Source organism: Hyperolius riggenbachi, chromosome 7 (assembly GCF_040937935.1).
Source record: "Hyperolius riggenbachi isolate aHypRig1 chromosome 7, aHypRig1.pri, whole genome shotgun sequence".
In the NCBI taxonomy this organism is placed as follows: domain Eukaryota; kingdom Metazoa; phylum Chordata; class Amphibia; order Anura; family Hyperoliidae; genus Hyperolius; species Hyperolius riggenbachi.
In genome coordinates, this window is record NC_090652.1 from 191,702,080 (window position 1) to 191,719,888 (window position 17,809).

A 17,809-nucleotide genomic window follows, 5' to 3' on the forward strand; every position below is an offset into this window, starting at 1 on the left:
AGAATTCTTTAAAATTAGACATCTCATGCTTCCCCAGGTACCTGCAGCCCACAACTACACCTCATAGACACCATCCCAACGCACATTGCAGACAGTGTGCAGGCGCAGCCGTAACGCTCACATTCGCACCAGCGTAACTGTTAATCATCAGCTATAAAACAATTAATGTCTAGCTCGACATTTAATCCACCTGGTGTCATTGTCTGTAAATCGTAGATCCACCTTGTCTGCATTCGTGATATCTTTCTAATTTTATGAAATGCAGTAACGAGGAAATTGATTTCCTTGCTTATAGCTGATGATTAACAGTTACGCTGGTGCGAATGTGAGCGTTACGGCTGCGCCTGCACACTGTCTGCAATGTGCGTTGGGATGGTGTCTATGAGGTGTAGTTGTGGGCTGCAGGTACCTGGGGAAGCATGAGATGTCTAATTTTAAAGAATTCTCTATATGTGATAACTGATTCCAAGTATCATGGCAATTGCTGGTGATAATGAGAAGAAGGAATGTGGGCTGTAGAGATGGGAAGTAAATATAAAGTGTCCCTTTGTATAAATCAAAAGAGAGGGGTTTATGCATGATTCATGAGTTGTGTATATATAAATAGAATATAGAACTAAAATGAATCCCCTATCAATAATAAGACAGTGTAAATATTAGTTTACTAAGCCATATAGGCATTGATATGCTGCAGCAAGCAGATATCAGTTTATTAAACTTTTTTCAGGCCGTGATATGCTGTATTAAGCCCTCTGAAAGTGATGGGGTTAACAGAAGGCTGCAGTAAGCCCTCTGAAACTGAAAGGGTTAACAGTAATAAGATCCCTGCAGCAGGATGATTGGAAGTGGACAATGCTCCCTGAGCCACCGTAGAATAGATGAGTGGGAAACCAGAAGGCTCATGGGAAATGTAGTCCCATCTGAACAAGGCATTGTCTCCGTGGAGAGAGGGAAAAAAAACCTCTAGCTGCGGTGATAATAGTATTGGGTGGCTGTAGGGGAGGAGGAGGATCCGGATGCTAGAGAAGTATGTAAAAGAACGGGGGAGATGGGAAATGTAGTTCGGGTGGGTTGCTAATATCGGATATGAGGAGCTTGGGTAATGTAACCAAATTATACCCAATCACAGAGTTTCCTTTGCATTACACGGACAATGTGGGTGCTATCAGCCAATAGGAGGTGACTCAAAAGGCGACAAATGAATTATGCAAAAACCCCGTGATAATGTTGATCATGTGATGTGGAGAAAGGAGGATATAGCGTCCCCTCGCTCCCATTGGCCCTAGCCCCTGATGAGTCATAGGACGAAACTAGTTGGGTGTGACCTGCGGAGCGAGGGACGCTGAATGAGCTCATAAGGAATTCTGATATGCGCATTTTTAACCTGCTAAATGTGAGTGCACTACTTTTTAAATATTTTAATAAAAGAAGGTTTTACACTATGTCTGGCTCTGTCTGAGTCCTAGGAAAACTACCATTAAAGAAACAAGGCTGAAGCCATCTATAGAGCGATTACTGCTGGTCTGTGCTGGGTCAGCCATGCTGTTTGGTGAGAGGCTTTATTGACCATTAGGTGGTGGAGCACTGGGTGCTGATTAACCACCTTAGCGGTATGGACGAGCTCAGCTCGTCCATTACCGCCAGAGGGTGCCGCTCAGGCCCTGCTGGGCCAATTTTGATCAAATAAAGAGCAGCACACGCAGCCGGCACTTTGCCAGCCGCGTGTGCTGCCCGATCCGCCGCGAGCAGCGGCGAAAGAGGGTCCTCCCAGCCGCCTGAGCCCTGCGCAGCCGGAACAAATAGTTCCGGCCAGCGCTAAGGGCTGACGTCAGGACGTCGGCTGACGTCCATGACGTCACTCCGCTCGTCGCCATGGCGACAGGAGAAGCCAAACACAGAAGGCTGCTCATTGCGGCCTTCCGTGTTACTTTTGGCCGCCGGAGGCGATCAGAACGCCTCCGGAGCGCCATCTAGTGGGCTTTCATGCAGCCAACTTTCAGTTGGCTGCATGAAATAGTTTTTTTTTAATTTACAAAAAACCCTCATGCAGCCGCCCTGGCGATCTTAATAGAACGCCAGGGTGGTTAACAACTGGGAGCACGGGTGCAGTAGAAATCACCTTAGATATACAGTATTACACTATTGGAGTGTCTTGTTTTGTCTCTTATGATCGGAAAAACTGGGAAGAGGAAGATACACTGCAATATCGAGGAGATACTGGCTGGGCCAGAAGCGCTGTGGGCTGATCCTGAGAAAGGCAGCTTTCTGTTCTGGTGAGCGAGCATTTTAATAATATATTCCAGGAAAGTGCAGAGTGCCGTTGAGACGTTTATAAGAAGATTAGTAAGGACTTCAAATTGCCTATAAAGGAACATTATCAGACCATTGCTATTTGTATGATCTGGACTGTATGGATTGCACTTTATGAAAAGTTATAGAAGGCTATACATATATCCTGTTGAGCGCCCTGTTTATGTTAATTTTTTATAAATTATATATGATAACTATTATCTGAGAAATAGAATATTTTATCATATTCTTTTCTATTTTAATTACAGTTTAAATTCATTAGGAGTCGGTGCATTTTTTCCCGACTCCGTTTCCAGGCACCCAAAATTACTCCGACTCCAGGCACCCAAAATTGCTCCGACTCCATGACTCCGACTCCACAGCCCTGCATCTGGAGTGTTGTTTTCACATAATTTTCAGCATCCTCCAAGTCCAGGTTACATTTTTCACTGTCACCCTATCTTTAAAACATATCTATTTTGTGATACTTTCTTCATCATATTTTAATTTTTTGCAATTACAGTAACTCTTCTGAATTTTCCATAATGACAATGCCATTTCTAAGGGCTCATTTCCACTATTGCGAATTCGCATGCGTTTTTCGCATGCAAATTCGCATAGCAATACAAGTGAATGGGACTGTTTCCACTTGTCAGGATTCCTGTGCGTTTTTCTGTGCAGAAAAAAATTCGGATGGCAGAGCCATCAGAATTCGCATACCGCATACCGCTATGCGAATCGCATACAATGCATTTAATAGGAAATTCGCATGCGGTTTGGGTATGCGAATTTTCATGCAAATTCGCATAGAAACAATGGAAAAAGCACACCAGCACTGCCATGGTTAAATTCGCATACAGCGTCATCCATGCGAATTCGCATGAAAATTTGCATACACCCGCATGCGAAATTCGCATTCGCATGCAAATTTTTACCGCGGCGATTCGCACTGCACAAGTGGAAATGCAGCCTCAGTGTTTACTTCCCGGCGCGGCCGCTCTGTGCGGCGATTGGCCGGGCGGGAACACGTGATGCCGCATGGGTCCAAGAGTACGCATCACGGCATCGCGGACGCCAGAGTGAGCTGCACAACGCGGCTCACTCTGACGTCCACAACAGAGAGCACCAGGCGTTGCATTAGGGGCACGTTATGTGCCCTATAACGTGCCCTAAACGCAACATCCTGGTGTGTAAGTAGCCTAAATCATTACATGAAAAACATTCATTGTATCTTTTATTTCATCCCTATCTGGGTCACCAGCAACTTGAGTCAAAAACCTCTGGACAACTTCACTTTTTCATATCTCTTTATCTGCATACTTTAAAGAATCCACAATTAAACAAGTTCAATTCATCTATTAGACTATAAACATTTAACCACAATGATAAGTTATAGTGCATCCGAAAATATTCACAACACATCACTTTTCCACATTTTATGTTACAGCCTTATTCCAAAATTGATTAAATTCATTTTTTTTCTCATAATGCTACACACACTACCCCATAATGACCATGTGAAAAAGTTTACTTGAGATTTTTGCAGAGAGAAAGTACATGCACACAAGTACTCACAGCCTTTGCCATGAAGCTCAAAATTGAGCTCAGGTGCATCCCGATTCCCCTGATCATCGATGAGAATTTTCTGCATCTTAATTGGAGTCCACCTGGGGTAAATTAAGTTGGTTTGGAAAGGCACATTACCTGTCTATATAAGGTCCCACAGTTGGAAGGTTATGCTTGGTTTGTGTTCTGACATAAAAGTCAAAGGATTTGTCTGTAGACCTCTGAGACAGGATTGTCTTGAGGCACAAGTCTGGGAAAGGTTATAAAAAAATACCACTGCTTTGAATGTCCCAATGAGCACGGTGGCCTCCATTATCCGTAAGTAAAGTTCAAAACCACCAAGACTCTTCCTAGAGCTGAGCGATTGGGGGAGAAGGGCCTTAATCAGGGAGGGGACTAATAACCCAATGGGCCCTCTGTCAGAGGTCCTTTGTGGAGAGAGGAAAACCTTCCACAAAGACAACCATCTCTGCAGCAGTCCCACCAATCAGGCCTGCGTGGTAGAGTGGCCAAAAGGCACCTGAAGGACTATGGCCATGACAAACAATGTTCTGGTCTGATGAAACAAAGATTGAACTCTTTGGTATGAATGCCAGGTGTCAAATTTGGAGGAAACCAAGCACCACTCATCACCAGCCCAATACCATTCCTACAGTGAAGCAAGGTGGTGGAAGCATCATGCTGTGGGGATGTTTTTCAGGGGCAGGAACTGGGAGACTAGCCAGGATAAATGGAAAGATGACTGCAGCAATGTACATAGACAAACTGGATAAAAACCTGCTCCAGTGCGCTCTTGAATTTCACACTGGGGCAACAGTTTATCTTTCAGCAGGACAAGGACCAGAAGCAAACAGCCAAGATAGCAAAGAAGTAGCTTCAGGACAGCTCTGTGAATGTCCTTGAGTGACCTAGTGTCCTTGAGTGGCCTAAGATTTTGGTATGAGGAGAAATGCACCACAGTGCACCACAGGACCTGCAGTTATGGCCCACTGGAGTGCTCTAAGCCCATGTAAGGGTTAACAGTTCAATATAAGAGAAAGCATCTGGGTGCATTCAATATTAAATGCCAAAATTTATTAAACCTCATAAAATCAATGGTACCTTGAGGATAGAGGGTTACAGCATGTTCAGAGGTCAACAGCCGTTTTGCACCATCTGCTTCATCAGGACCTATCTTTCAAAGACTATCCTAACTTATGGAAGACAATTAGATGGGTGCATATTATCTCGGCGCTCAGTTCGGCGTGGCGTGGTGAGAGCCAAACGACTGCTCTCACCGCGGCCGCTAAACTCCGAGGCGGCGTTAAATACTATTCCCCCTCCGAGTTGTCGCAACTTGGAGGGAGATGTAATTCAGGGTCTGGCAGCCGCCAGAGCCCCGAATTACCGCTACGTGCCCCGCGCAGCATAGCATTGCTACGATGGGGTGCCCAGTTTCGGCGCTCGGCTCTGAGAGCCGCGTGCCGAAAGCAGCTGATCCACAATTAGATGACTATTATTTACCACATGCTTACCGCTGAAATACCACACTTTTTACTGCACTTTATGCATTTTCCACACATTTTACCGCATGTTCGGAAATGCGGAAAAATCTTTCAGAATTGGTAAAAGAGGAAAATGCTGCATGAGGTATTTTACCGACAAATTTTTTTTTACCGCACATAGCTACCAGAATTGAGGCCAATGATTTTTTTGAACCCAGGGGGCTTTACTTGTTTAGAGTTTTTTCAGTCGCTATTAAGGATAAGATGCTTGCCTTACAGAGAACTGTTTCAGTTTCTCTTGCCCAGATCAAGAGCACAGTGTACAGGACTCCAGGGATTGGTCCTGGATGGCAGATATATCCCGCCTTATTTTAGAGGGAGCCCCTGTGATGCGGACAATTGTCTGCGTCCGCCGGCAAGTCACGGGACCCGGTAGCGGCGATAGAGGAAGCGGAGGATGGCGGCGTGGGAGCGATCCAGGCTTATGGGGCTGGAAGAAGCCCCAGGTATGTATAAAAGCTTTCATCGTTGGGTAGAGATTGTCAAAGAAGCTGGCACCAAATGCTGGCTCAAGGACAGCCTGTATGTCACATCTGATAGTTGTGCTCACGATAAGCAGTTCAATGAAGTAGTGTAGATGAAGAAAGACGGAGCACCAGCTCTGCTCATAAGATTTATTGTGACACACCAGGCGTTACAGGCATACCAAGTAAAGTATAGGCAAAGATACCGGCCTTACAGCCGTTTCACGGTACAACCGCTTCCTCAGAGACCACAAACGGGAAGATATGGAGCAAGACGGATTCATCCGTCATTGAGTTGCGCACATGCCTCTCTCTCCACACACGTCCCTACACGCGGCACACTGCTCTGCAGAAGGCGGCTAGTGCTAATGTCACGCCTCTTATTTGCTAAGCCTATCAAAGCACAAGCTCGCCGGGAAGCGCGAGATCTCGAGTGTAGAGGGGAAGCAGCACATCTGCTAGCCAGACGGACACTTGCGGCTCGCGATGACAGGGACATGCAGATTTCAGCCGGGCAGTACATATTTTACTTGGGCTCGGAGACAACGGGGCATGCAGTCTCATCAGCCGGGCGGCAATTAAACTTACCCGGGCGCTCCGCCCGGCTGATTGATCCTGGGGAGAACACTGTCCCACTTGGAGAATTTTTTTTTTTTTTTTTTTTTTTTTTGCAAAGCTCTAAGACAAACAAACACAGAACATTTTTTATTGCGCTTTTCTCCTGGCGGACTCAAAGCGCCAGAGCTGCAGCCACTAGGACGCGCTCTATAGGCAGTAGCAGTGTTGGGGCGACTTGCCCAAGGTCTCCTACTAAATAGGTGCTGGCTTACTGAACAGGCAGAGCCGAGAATCGAACCCTGGTCTCCTGTGTCAGAGGCAGAGCCCTTAACCATTACACTCCCCGCCACTAAGACCGCTACAGAACCTTTGAGTTACTCCTATGAAATTTGGTGCAAGGATTTACCCTTGATAAAGCTCTTATATCCTTCCTTTATTCAATATTAACCCGGGACAACAGTTCTGCAAAACTGCAATTTGAATTGAGATGGGAAGCAGATATTGGCTCAGATGGGCCCATTGCTGTATGAGGATTACCAAAAACTGCTCTCGTATTACTATTCCATAATAACTGAGATTAAAGGACATGTCCAAGCAAATAAAAAAAGAGATCTACTTACCTGGGGCTTCCTCCAGCCCCTGGAAACCTACCGGTCACTCGCCGCAGCTCCGGAGTCCCCGGTTCCCCTCTGTTGCAGATGCCAACCTCGCCAGGTCGGCATCTACTTCGCCTGTGCTAGTGTGTCCACGCCTCTTGTGATCCGGCTCACGTAGCCTGAATCGTTATGTACAGGCGCAGAAGTATTTGGCATGTGGAGAATGCTCCCGGCTACGGAATCGCAAGGGGATCACAGGCGCTGTAGATGCCGAACTGGCAAGGTCGGTATCTGTAACAGAGGGGATCCGGGGACTCTGGAGCTGCAGTGTGTGGGACAGGTAGGCTGCCAGGGGCTGGAGGAAGCCCCGGGTAAGTAGATCTCATTTTTTATATTTGCTCCGGATGTGTCCTTTACGTTCTTGCATCAGGGTTACTGTACCTAGGGACGTTACATGTAATTAAACCTGAAATATCTTATAGCTGTTTCCGCAGCCCTTGGTGGATGTGCCCACATGCTTGAAGGTTCTGGTCAACCGTTTGGAGCCAGTCATGTAGCTTTACAGGTCTACATTCCCCCACCTAATCCCCATTTGTGGCTTGGAGGCTAACTCCCCCCCTCCCCCTCAAGGGCTAACTATCCTAAGCATCGCTTTGTGCAACATGTCACTGCCATAACTAACCTTGCGACTAATTGGAGATCCCATTATCTCTCCTTTAATGCGGTCTTTGACACACTGAACAAGGTGGTGCTTAGTGAACATATTCTGGCCAAGATTAGAGAGATGCTTCCTAATTTCCATAAAACGTGGGACTTGTGGATCTCCTGGCAGCAGAACATGGGCCTGGCCTATGTGCTGCACTCCTAAGGCTTTTCCATTCTGTAATGGTTTTTCATGCTGACTGAATGATGCGGTGTTATATGCTGAAGTTCATGAGCCAACCTATTTGTAACCATTTATACCTTTTTGTAATTTCTCGGTCTTTCCCCACCTTACTGAAATATCTGACTTTGGTAAATTGCTAGGTTCAATGTATGAAATGTGTACCACCCTTGAGCCATATGTATGTTTACCTTTGTTAATGGTTGTTATTTCACGGTTTGGATATTCAGTTGTCTTAACTGTATGTCCTTCGTTGATGCATTATTCTGACCCCTTAAGTTGCTTTAAGGTGTACATGTCCACTATATCTTGTTGTTTTCACCAATAAAAACCTTTTGAAACTAAAAGCAGAATACTTGGTGGACCTGAGCCAAAGCTTTAAATATCATATACTTACCCTCAACAGAGAGAAGCCTCTGGATCCTATTGAGGCCTCCCTAGGTAGTTGAAAGACACCTATTGCTGAGCGCGGCCCCTCGACACATTGGGGCCGCGCAGCTCCTCTTCCTATATCACGGCAGTGCAGTAGCTGTGTGAACATGCATATGCTGTAGGATGAAATTTGCGGCTCTGGCTTACTGCGTATGCGGGCTTGGTCATCTATTACGTGGCCACGCTGGAGTAAGAGGAGCTTCACGGTCCTCTGTGATTGGCAACAATGCCTTGTCGCTTCTGGGTGGGCCGTGCTCAGTGACTGAGGACAACGGAGTAGCAAGGGAAGCCTCAATAGGATCCTGAGGCGTCCCTCTTTTAAAGAGAACCAGAGAGGTTAAAAGAAAAGCTTTTATACATACCTGGGGCTTTCTCCAGCCCCATACACACGGATCGCTCCCACGCAGTCGTCCTCCGGTGCCTGGATCCGCCGGTACCGGGTCACGTCATTACCGCCAGTCGGCCGGCGGACGCGGCCAATTCTCCGCATCACAGGGGCTCCCTCCATACACTTACGCTTGCGGCTGCGTATTGTGCAGCCGCATGCATAAGGGTATGGAGGGAGCCCCTGTGATGCGGACAATTGTCTGCGGCCGCCGGAAGTGACGGGACCCGGTAGCAGCGATAGAGGAAGCTGAGGATAGCGGCGTGGGAGCGATCCAGGCTTATGGGGCTGGAAGAAGCCCCAGGTATGTATAAAAGCTTTTTCTATTTTCGCCCTTCATTCCTCTCTGGTTCCCTTTAAGATAAGTATCTGATTTTGTACCCAAGCTTTCGGGTACACTTTAACCTTCCTATCGGTATTGATGGTTATACACGTCCATACAAAACATGCTGTGAACAGTATTGATGTGGATACACGTCAGTACTCTCCTACACTGTATACTAGACCCGTGCTTGACACATTTTGTCCAGTTACAGGAAAAAAAGTTATGGAAATTAATTGATCACTTTTTGTACAGAGAACCTGGGGAAATTGAGCGCCAGGGAGGTTAATACTCTGCACCATATGAATAAAATGTATAAAATTAATCTCCACTTTAAGGGAGGTTTGTAAATAGTGTGGACTGTTGAGGGAGGTGACGAGCCTTACTTACCTTTAGGGAACTGATCCCTAACTCCTTGTCTGTATGCTGGCTTCGATCTTCCTCCTTCTTTTCCTGTGCTGCAGATGAAGCAGTTTAAAGCTCCCAGAGCATCGTTTTCTGTACTTACCCTGTCTGTCACGTGACACGCTCTTGCAACTTTCCTTTGCCAACTCCCCCCCCCCCCCCCCCCCCAAATCACTATAAGGTGCCTGAGTTGCACAAGACCATACACATGTCTTTTAAACTCTGCATGAATGAGTACATGTATAGATCAGACCCTTAGTAGGCACCATGCACATGCTTTGCATTTAGCAGCCGAAGAGATGTAAGCAGAGATATGCCAGGTCATTGGCAGATCAAGTGCTTTACAATTCTGAAAGGTAGTGGGGCAGGAAATTCTTATGCTTTTGTAAAACAGAGACAGGACCTATCTGTAATATTTTAACCAAAGGTGGGCTCAGTTTAGATAGTTTTAACATATAGCTTTAGTCTTATTGCTAATGTAAATTTCTAATTTTTTTTTTTTCTTTTAGGTTGTACGGACTGCTTTAATGGATGCAGCAGGTGTAGCATCTCTCTTGACGACTGCAGAAGCAGTAGTGACAGAACTACCAAAAGAAGAGAAAGATGCTAGCATGGCTGGCATGGGTGGTATGGGTGGAATGGGAGGAATGGGAGGGGGAATGTTTTAAAGGACATTGGACCAGAAAACTCCACTGCTCTAACTGCACCATCTATTATTGCCCTGACATTGTAAACAGAACAACATGAGTGATGCTTGCCAAAAAGAAATGAGAAATTGAAAACATCCAGTCATCAGTTATGCCTTTTAAAAAACGTATTCTGTTTTCCTTTGTACATTCCTTCAATTCAATGGGCTCTATTCACAAAACTTCTTCTAAATGACTTATCGCCTAATTGATAAAAATAACCTTTCCACACATTTTTAAGCAAGATAATCACTCAAAGTAAGTTGTTCCTGAATAACTTCATTTCAATATTACTTTTCTTACCTTAATTATATTATATTTTTCTCTTTGGGAGCTTAAAAAAGTAACATAGATAAGGTGAAAACAGAGGAAAACCAGTAAAAAAAGCTTTGAGAATCATGCCCATTGTGTGTACCTCCATTGGCATTTGACGTTGTTTTTGTTTAACATATTTTCAATGATGTCTGCCTAAATAACCTTTTTTCATTAGTTACCATAATATTTTTTACTAGTATGTTTTTCATTGTATGGAAAGTCTGATATTCAGAACTGTTTTTTTTTTCTGGCCAATGTTTGCATACCCGGCTATAAATAAACTGATAAAATTCAAAATTGTCAACATTAGCAAATTTTCCTTTTCAATATGGTAACAAAACATGGGGACTTTAAAATTCCTTGTTGGAAGTGCTCTAGTGGTGTACTTTGTAAAAAGGTGGTACATCTAAAGGTGCCCACTAATGATTCTATCTTGATTGTACAATCTTACAGCTTTGAATGGATACTTTAGATAGATAGATAGATAGATAGATAGTATACCGCCTGGCCTGAGCTGCTGTTAAGTGGCGTGTTACTACAGACTGCTATGTAAAGTGAAGCTGTCTGCTTTGTTTTACTAGTTTATGGAAAAGGGGACTCTATAGAGAAATATGCACATCAGGCACACAAAGATGGAAGGAGAGAGACATCAAGCGTGTGTGTGTGTGTGTGTACACACAGCCACACTTAAACATTCACACAGAAAAAAAGAAACACACAGCCACAGCCCCTCTCTCTCCTTCCCTGGCTGTCCTACACAGGCTATCTCTAATTGTCCTTGCAGCAGGAGGGGTGGAGCTAAATCCTCCCCTTCCATATCTACTGTATTGAGAATAACTACAGAGGTGATAACTTACAACCTACTGAAGAGATAAGACAACACTCACTGGGAAAATGTATCACTACATGTTAAGGCAAGTTTGTTTAGTGAATAAAAACACTAAGAACACTTAAAATATAGATTCATGTGTGGTGTTAAGTTTTCACTTGCCTTATCACCAGCCTGATCTTAGTGAATTGTGGCCATTGGTAAAATCCCACAGCAGGCGGCTTTACAGGTGTACTTTAAAAAGTTAAAAAGAACAGGTTAATATCTCACTAATACATTGCTGGCATAGAGTGGACATAAAGCCAGCATTTGTATTTTGTAACCAGTTTCACTTGCAGAAGTCATGGGGGCTCATAGGAAAGTTTTGGACTATAAGACACACTTAGTTTCAGGGGACGGGGAAATGGTCCTTTTAGCTGTAACGGTGGTGGAACTGAAGCTGCGGCAGGATAGGTTATGCAGCTTCAGCTCCACCCCCGCTGATAGGACGGTTTCCCCACTGCCGCCGCTGAGAGGGAGGCAGATCATCCATGTGGGTGGCAGCAGGAAAATGCTCCTCTCAGTAGTGGTGGCGCTGAAACTGCGACAGGATGGCCACCCGGGTGAGAGGGAGGCAGATCATCCATACGGGTGTCATCGGCGGTAGCGAGGAAACAGGCTGAAACCGTGGCAGGATAGCCCACGTGGTGCGCCCGGCTTAGAGGGAGGCAGGTCATCCACCCAGGTCTCAGTGGCTGAAAGTCAATAGGTTGCGCTCTTGTAATTCTTGCTTCCACCAAACCCTCCTTCAAGAAACCACTCACCAGATGTTGCCGTCTGATATAGACCAGTCAGCGCCTTCGGGGTGTATGGCCCCCAGTCGCCTCACTGGCTCACTGCCTCCTAGATGGTGTGGTGCAGATGTGGATCCTCGTGTCCTCTCAGACTAGAACACACAGTAAGGCCCGCTTCCAATAGTGTGATTCTGCGTTTATTTTAAAAAACATTAAAAACAACTCGCATAAGCGCTGGTGATGCATTAAAAGTGTAGGTAGTGTCACGTCCTGTATGGCTGCCGGAATCCCAATGCCTCCTCCGTTAATCACCGCCAAGCGCTCTGCAGAAAAGACCCCCACTATGCCTTTGCGTTTCGTTGCTTTGCGTTGCGTAGCAACTCATCAGGGGCTTGAACGGAGTGATGCGTCTGCCCATATTTATTGCCTGTCAGGAGGCCAACCTCCTTTACATAGGCGTAAGCGAAAGTTTAAAAACCTGCCGCGCTCCACCCCCATACAACAACCAATACTCTTCCAGATTAAATACATTATAATATACATCTGGAACCGTGTGATTAAATTCAATCATCTTAACACTAACATATTCATCACAATATCATTATTAACCACTTCACCACTGAGGGGTTTTACCCCCTGAGCACCATAGCAATTTTCACCTTTCAGCGCTCCTTCCATTCATTCGTCTATAACTTTATTACCTATCGCAATGAAATGAACAATATCTTGTTTTTTTCGCCACCAATTAGGCTTTCTTTAGGTGGGACATTATGCCAAGAATTATTTTATTCTAAATGTGTTTTAATGGGAAAATAGGAAAAGTGTGGGAAAAAATTATTTTTCAGTTTTCAGCCATTATAGTTTTTAAATAATGCATGCTACTGTAATTAAAACCCATGAAATTTATTTGCCCTTTTGTCCCGGTTATAAAACCGTTTAAATTATGTCCCTATCACAATGTTTGGTGCCAATATTTTATTTGGAAATAAAGGTGCATTTTTTTCAGTTTTGCGTCCATCCCTAATTACAAGCCCATAGTTTATAAAGTAACATTGTTGTACCCTCCTGACATAAATATTTAAAAAGTTCAGTCCCTAAGGTAACTATTTATGTTTTTTTTAATTGTAAATTTTTTTTTTTATTATTTTTTTTTATTAAAAAAAAATGTGTAGTGTGGGAGGTAATGAGTTAATTTTTTGTGTATAAGTAATTTATTTGTATGTGAAAAGTGTTTTAGGGTGTAGTTTTACTATTTGGCCACAAGATGGCAACAGTAACTTTTTCTTTAATGCGACCTCCAAGCGTCCTTCCAGACGCTTGGAGGAAGTACTAGGAGGCTGGAAACGGGTTTTTTTCTCACAATGATCGCGCTGCTTAGCGAGAAGCAGCGGATCATTGCAGGGCTTAGATCAACGAACGGGAATGGATTTTCCTGTTCATTGATCTCCGGGCGAGCGGCGGGCGGCGTGTTTACCCGCGGGAGTGCACGCTGGAGCGCGGGCAGCGGCGGTAGCGCGGAAAGTACGGATTTCTCCGTCCCTGGGGGTTAAAGGATGGAAAAAGGGACGGAGAAATTCGTACGGGCGGGGGTAAAGTGGTTAAAGCTCCCCTCCATGGGAAGGTTAATTAAGCCACACATGATAAATTAAAAACGCACATCATATGTGAAATTACACACCCTGAATAATTGATAGATCTATGCAGACCACACATAAGGTGCAGCCAAATGTGACCTCAAAATACTGCACCCATGTCATTATAACCAGCATGAGATACCCAAACAGATGGTAGATGTCAAAGTGGTAATCTGATGGAGCTCAAATGGCCCATCTATAGCACATCTGTTCAGATGTCCCCGGCTAGTGAAATATCCCAACCAATCAGAAGACAAATATTGAACCTCCTGTACATCAGACATGACTAAGAATTACTTAAAAAGCAATTCAAATCTGTCTATGTTAAGTCCTGCTGGTTCAAGAGTGTCCATTTCATAGATGGTTTTTAGTTTCAAGTTTGGAGAGTTCACGAGTTTTAATACTGCTTCGCCAGGAAGGCTGCAATTTCTCCAGATCTGTCATTCTCATGTTACTCAATTTGCAGGAGGGGTTACTAATGAAATGTCGGGACACTATGATTGGTGTGTCCCTTCTCGATCTTAGAATAATGTTCCCCAACCTTTCTTCAAGCTCTCTACTGGTCCTGCCTATATACTGCTTACCACACCCACATGTCAAGCAGTAAACATATTTTGTGGTACAAGTAATAAACCCTCGGATTTTAAATTCACGGCAATTAACAGTGGATGTCACAGATAAGGACTTCTTTGTGAGTCCCGCCTGGCATAGCCTACAACTTCTACAGGGGTAGTAGCCATCTTGTTGCCATGGATTTCTCATTCTCTTAGGTGGATTAACACAACTTGGGGCCTATATAGACTTAAGATTATTGGCTTTTTTTTATAAATAAACTGCGGTTGATCAGGTAGTGTGGGACCTAATTGTGCATCTGCCTTGAGTATGCTCCAATGTCGCTTGACTATTGTTTCGAATTCTCTGTATTGCTGGCTGAAGCCAGGAATAAAGGGTAGTGTGTTGGTATCTCTCTCTTTACTGGTTCTGACAAATGTTTGATTCCTATCCATCAGGGCCACTTGATTGATTTGCTCATCAATGTAGGTTGGATTATATCCCTTCTGGACAAAACGCTCTCTCAAAACTCCTGATCGTTCCAAAAAGTCATTCCGATGTGAACAGTTCCTCCTGAGTCTTAAGAATTGTCCCTTAGGGACTCCTTTCACCCAATTGGGGTGATGACAGCTGTCTACCCTAATATACCCGTTCCGGTCTGTCGTCTTGAAAAACGTACGTATCCAAATATTGGATATACCTTTGTGCACCTCTAAATCAAGGAAATGCACTTTGGTATCACTAACCTCCATTGTGAGCTGTATGTTTAAATCATTTGTATTTAAAGTGGCCATGAAGGTTTGTAATTCATTTTCTGTAGCGTTCCACACTAATATCAGGTCATCTATATACCTGGCCCACTTTACTATGGCCCTAGAGTGCGGGAGTGTTAAAACCTCTTCCTCCCACACCGCCATAAAAAGGTTCGCGAAACTGGGGGCAAACCCCGTCCCCATTGCACATACCCTGATTTGTACATAGAAGTGGACATTGCAATAAACCAAAAATAATTACTTCTTAGAGCAAACTCCAGCAGTTGTATGATGAACCTCACCTGTCTATCCATCATACCTGTTCGAATGAAATACCTCCTAGTTGCCTCCACCACTGGACCATGGGGTATATTGATATAAAGAGACGCCACATCTGCCGTCACCAACAGCATCTGTGGCTCAACTTTGACCGCGTCTAGCACCTGTAAGGCATGCTTCGTGTCCCTTAAAAGAAGGGGCACCAAGGCCACAGCTGGCTGCAGCATGTCATCCAGGTACTGACCCAGACGATGTGTGACAGACCCCATGCCACCAATAATGGGCCTACCAGGCAGGCAAACAGGGTCCTTGTGGACCTTAGATACTTGAGATGACCGTGCCGGTTAGGGGCTGACGGAATCAAATAATCAAATTCATGATCATTCACTAGGCCTTCACTGAGACCCTGTTTCAATATTCCGCTCAGTTCTTCTAAATAAAGCTTAGTCTGATCTGTAGTATGCAATCTGTAGGTAGATGTGTCTGTCACAAGTCTGTTCAATTCCCGGTCATATTGGGAATTAGACATAATCACCACTCCCCCTCTATCTGCTGGTCTCGCTACCAGCTGTTTTTTTCTTCTATTGTCTTTTTAATACTCTTCACAGTAGGGTCTGAATATTTAGTAGTCAGTTGTCTGAGGTCTTTGTAGACCATCCTCTTGAAAGTTTCTACAGTGCTACCCACAGGGGCACCTGCTGGGTTAAATGTAGAATTATTCCTTAATGTAGTGGGTCTGTACTGATCCACAGGGGCTCTATTGACTACACCATTATTTTTGCCTAAAAAGTACTTTTTAATATTTAGTCTTCTGACAAATTTATTAAGGTCAATGTATGTGTATGTTTAAAGGGAACCAGAGATCCTGTAAAGAAAAGAAGTTATACATACCTGGGGCTTCCTCCAGCCCCATACGCGCTGATCGATCCCACGCTGCTATCCAGCGCTGCCTGCAACTACGAGAATGGGCTCTCGATGCTGACGTCATCGGAGCCGGGTTATGCAGGAGAAGTGAGCCCTCCACGTATCTCTCCATACAGTGCTGCAGAGATACGCAAAGAGCGCACCTCTGCTACACTAGACTGGCTCCGACTGACGGCAGAGCGGGGTCCCGTTTCTCATAGCTGACGACGGCGTGGGATCGATCAGCGCTTATGGGGCTGAAGGAAGCCCCAGGTATCTAGAACTTCTTTTCTTTACAGGATCTCTGGATCTCTTTAAGGCCCTTACTTAACAAAGACAATTCTTTATCATCAAGTTTAACACCACTGATGTAAAAAATGCCATCAGAGGTTATTGTCTCCTTCTCTGTTTTTTTTTTTTTTTCCCCCTCCTCTGCACCCTCTTCTGCACTTCGCTTGCATTGTTTTCTTGGCGACAGGTACATGCTCAGGTCCTCCTCTTCCCAGGGTTTGTATCTGGGCTTGGGTGGATCCCGCCGAGTATTATCATCTAAGGAGCGACCGCATATTTTATATCTATACAGGTCTCAGTGGCAGCAGCAAGAAAACCGTCCTCAACGTTGGCGGTGGTGAAGCTAAAGCTGTGGCAGGATGGCCCATGTGGTGCGCCTGGGTGAGAGGGGGGCAGATCATCCATCCGGGTCTCAGCAGTGGCAGCAGGGAAACTGCTCTCAGAGGTGGCAGAGCTGAAGCTACTGCAGGATGGCCCACGTGGTCACAGGATGAATACATGAGTAGGATACAGAACTTTGAGCATGCTTTGAGCATCTGTACCTGCCTGTGGGGGACACCTGTCTGCACATTCGGACTATAAGAACAGGGACTTTTCCCCCTACTTTTAGGAGAGAAAGTATCTTACAGTCTGAGAAATACGGTAACTGCTCCCCCCCCCCCCCCCCAAACATAGCCAGATATGTGCCCTGCAGTAAGATAGCTAGAACTACCCCCAGTATAAGGTAGCATCCCACAGTACAGATATGCAAAGGTACCCCCCAGTATGCTTAGCCAGAGGTCCCCCCTAATATAGTAGTCACAAGTAACCCCCATACCCGTAGTATAGGTAACCAAAGGCCTCCCCAGCATAGGAAACCAGAAGTAGCAACCCCCTCCCTTCCCAAGTAGGTTACCCCCTCACTTCTAGGTTGCCAGTAGTAGCCCCCTCTGTATGGGTAGCTAGAGGGACCCATAGTATAGAGGTAGGCAGAATAAGTCCCCCAAGTATAGGCTGCTGGAGAATCCCCCAGAATAGGTAGCCGTAATACATAACGCATGAAGGAGTGAATGCAAGACTAAATAAAATCCAAACTGATAAGGCACCTGGTGTGGATGGCATACTTCCTTGGGTGCTAAGGTAATTAAGTTCACTTATCAGTAATCACCTTTATATTTTTTTTTTTTACTCAAGTTGGCGAATAGCCCACACTTTCCCATTATTTAAGAAGGTCACAAATTAAGATCCAGGAACTTATAGACCTGTAAGCTTAACATCAGTTGTGTACAAACAATTTCAGAGGTTCCTACAATAAATGCTATATAAGGATAATTTTAATTTCTCCGCAACAAAATGGGTTTACGAAGGACAT

General features: G+C 44.9%; 1 protein-coding gene across 2 annotated transcripts in view; it reads left to right on the plus strand.

Annotated features, from left to right (window-relative positions):
* Window positions 1-10,749, plus strand: part of HSPD1 (heat shock protein family D (Hsp60) member 1) — a 715,033-nt gene extending 704,284 nt beyond the window's left edge. For both annotated transcript variants that reach the window (XM_068244950.1, XM_068244948.1), the window contains exon 12: window positions 9,954-10,749. In XM_068244950.1, coding sequence (XP_068101051.1) covers window positions 9,954-10,112 — 159 coding nt within the window. In that variant the 3' untranslated portion in view covers window positions 10,113-10,749. The remainder of the gene's footprint in view (window positions 1-9,953) is intronic.
* The last annotated feature ends 7,060 nt before the right edge of the window (window positions 10,750-17,809 follow it).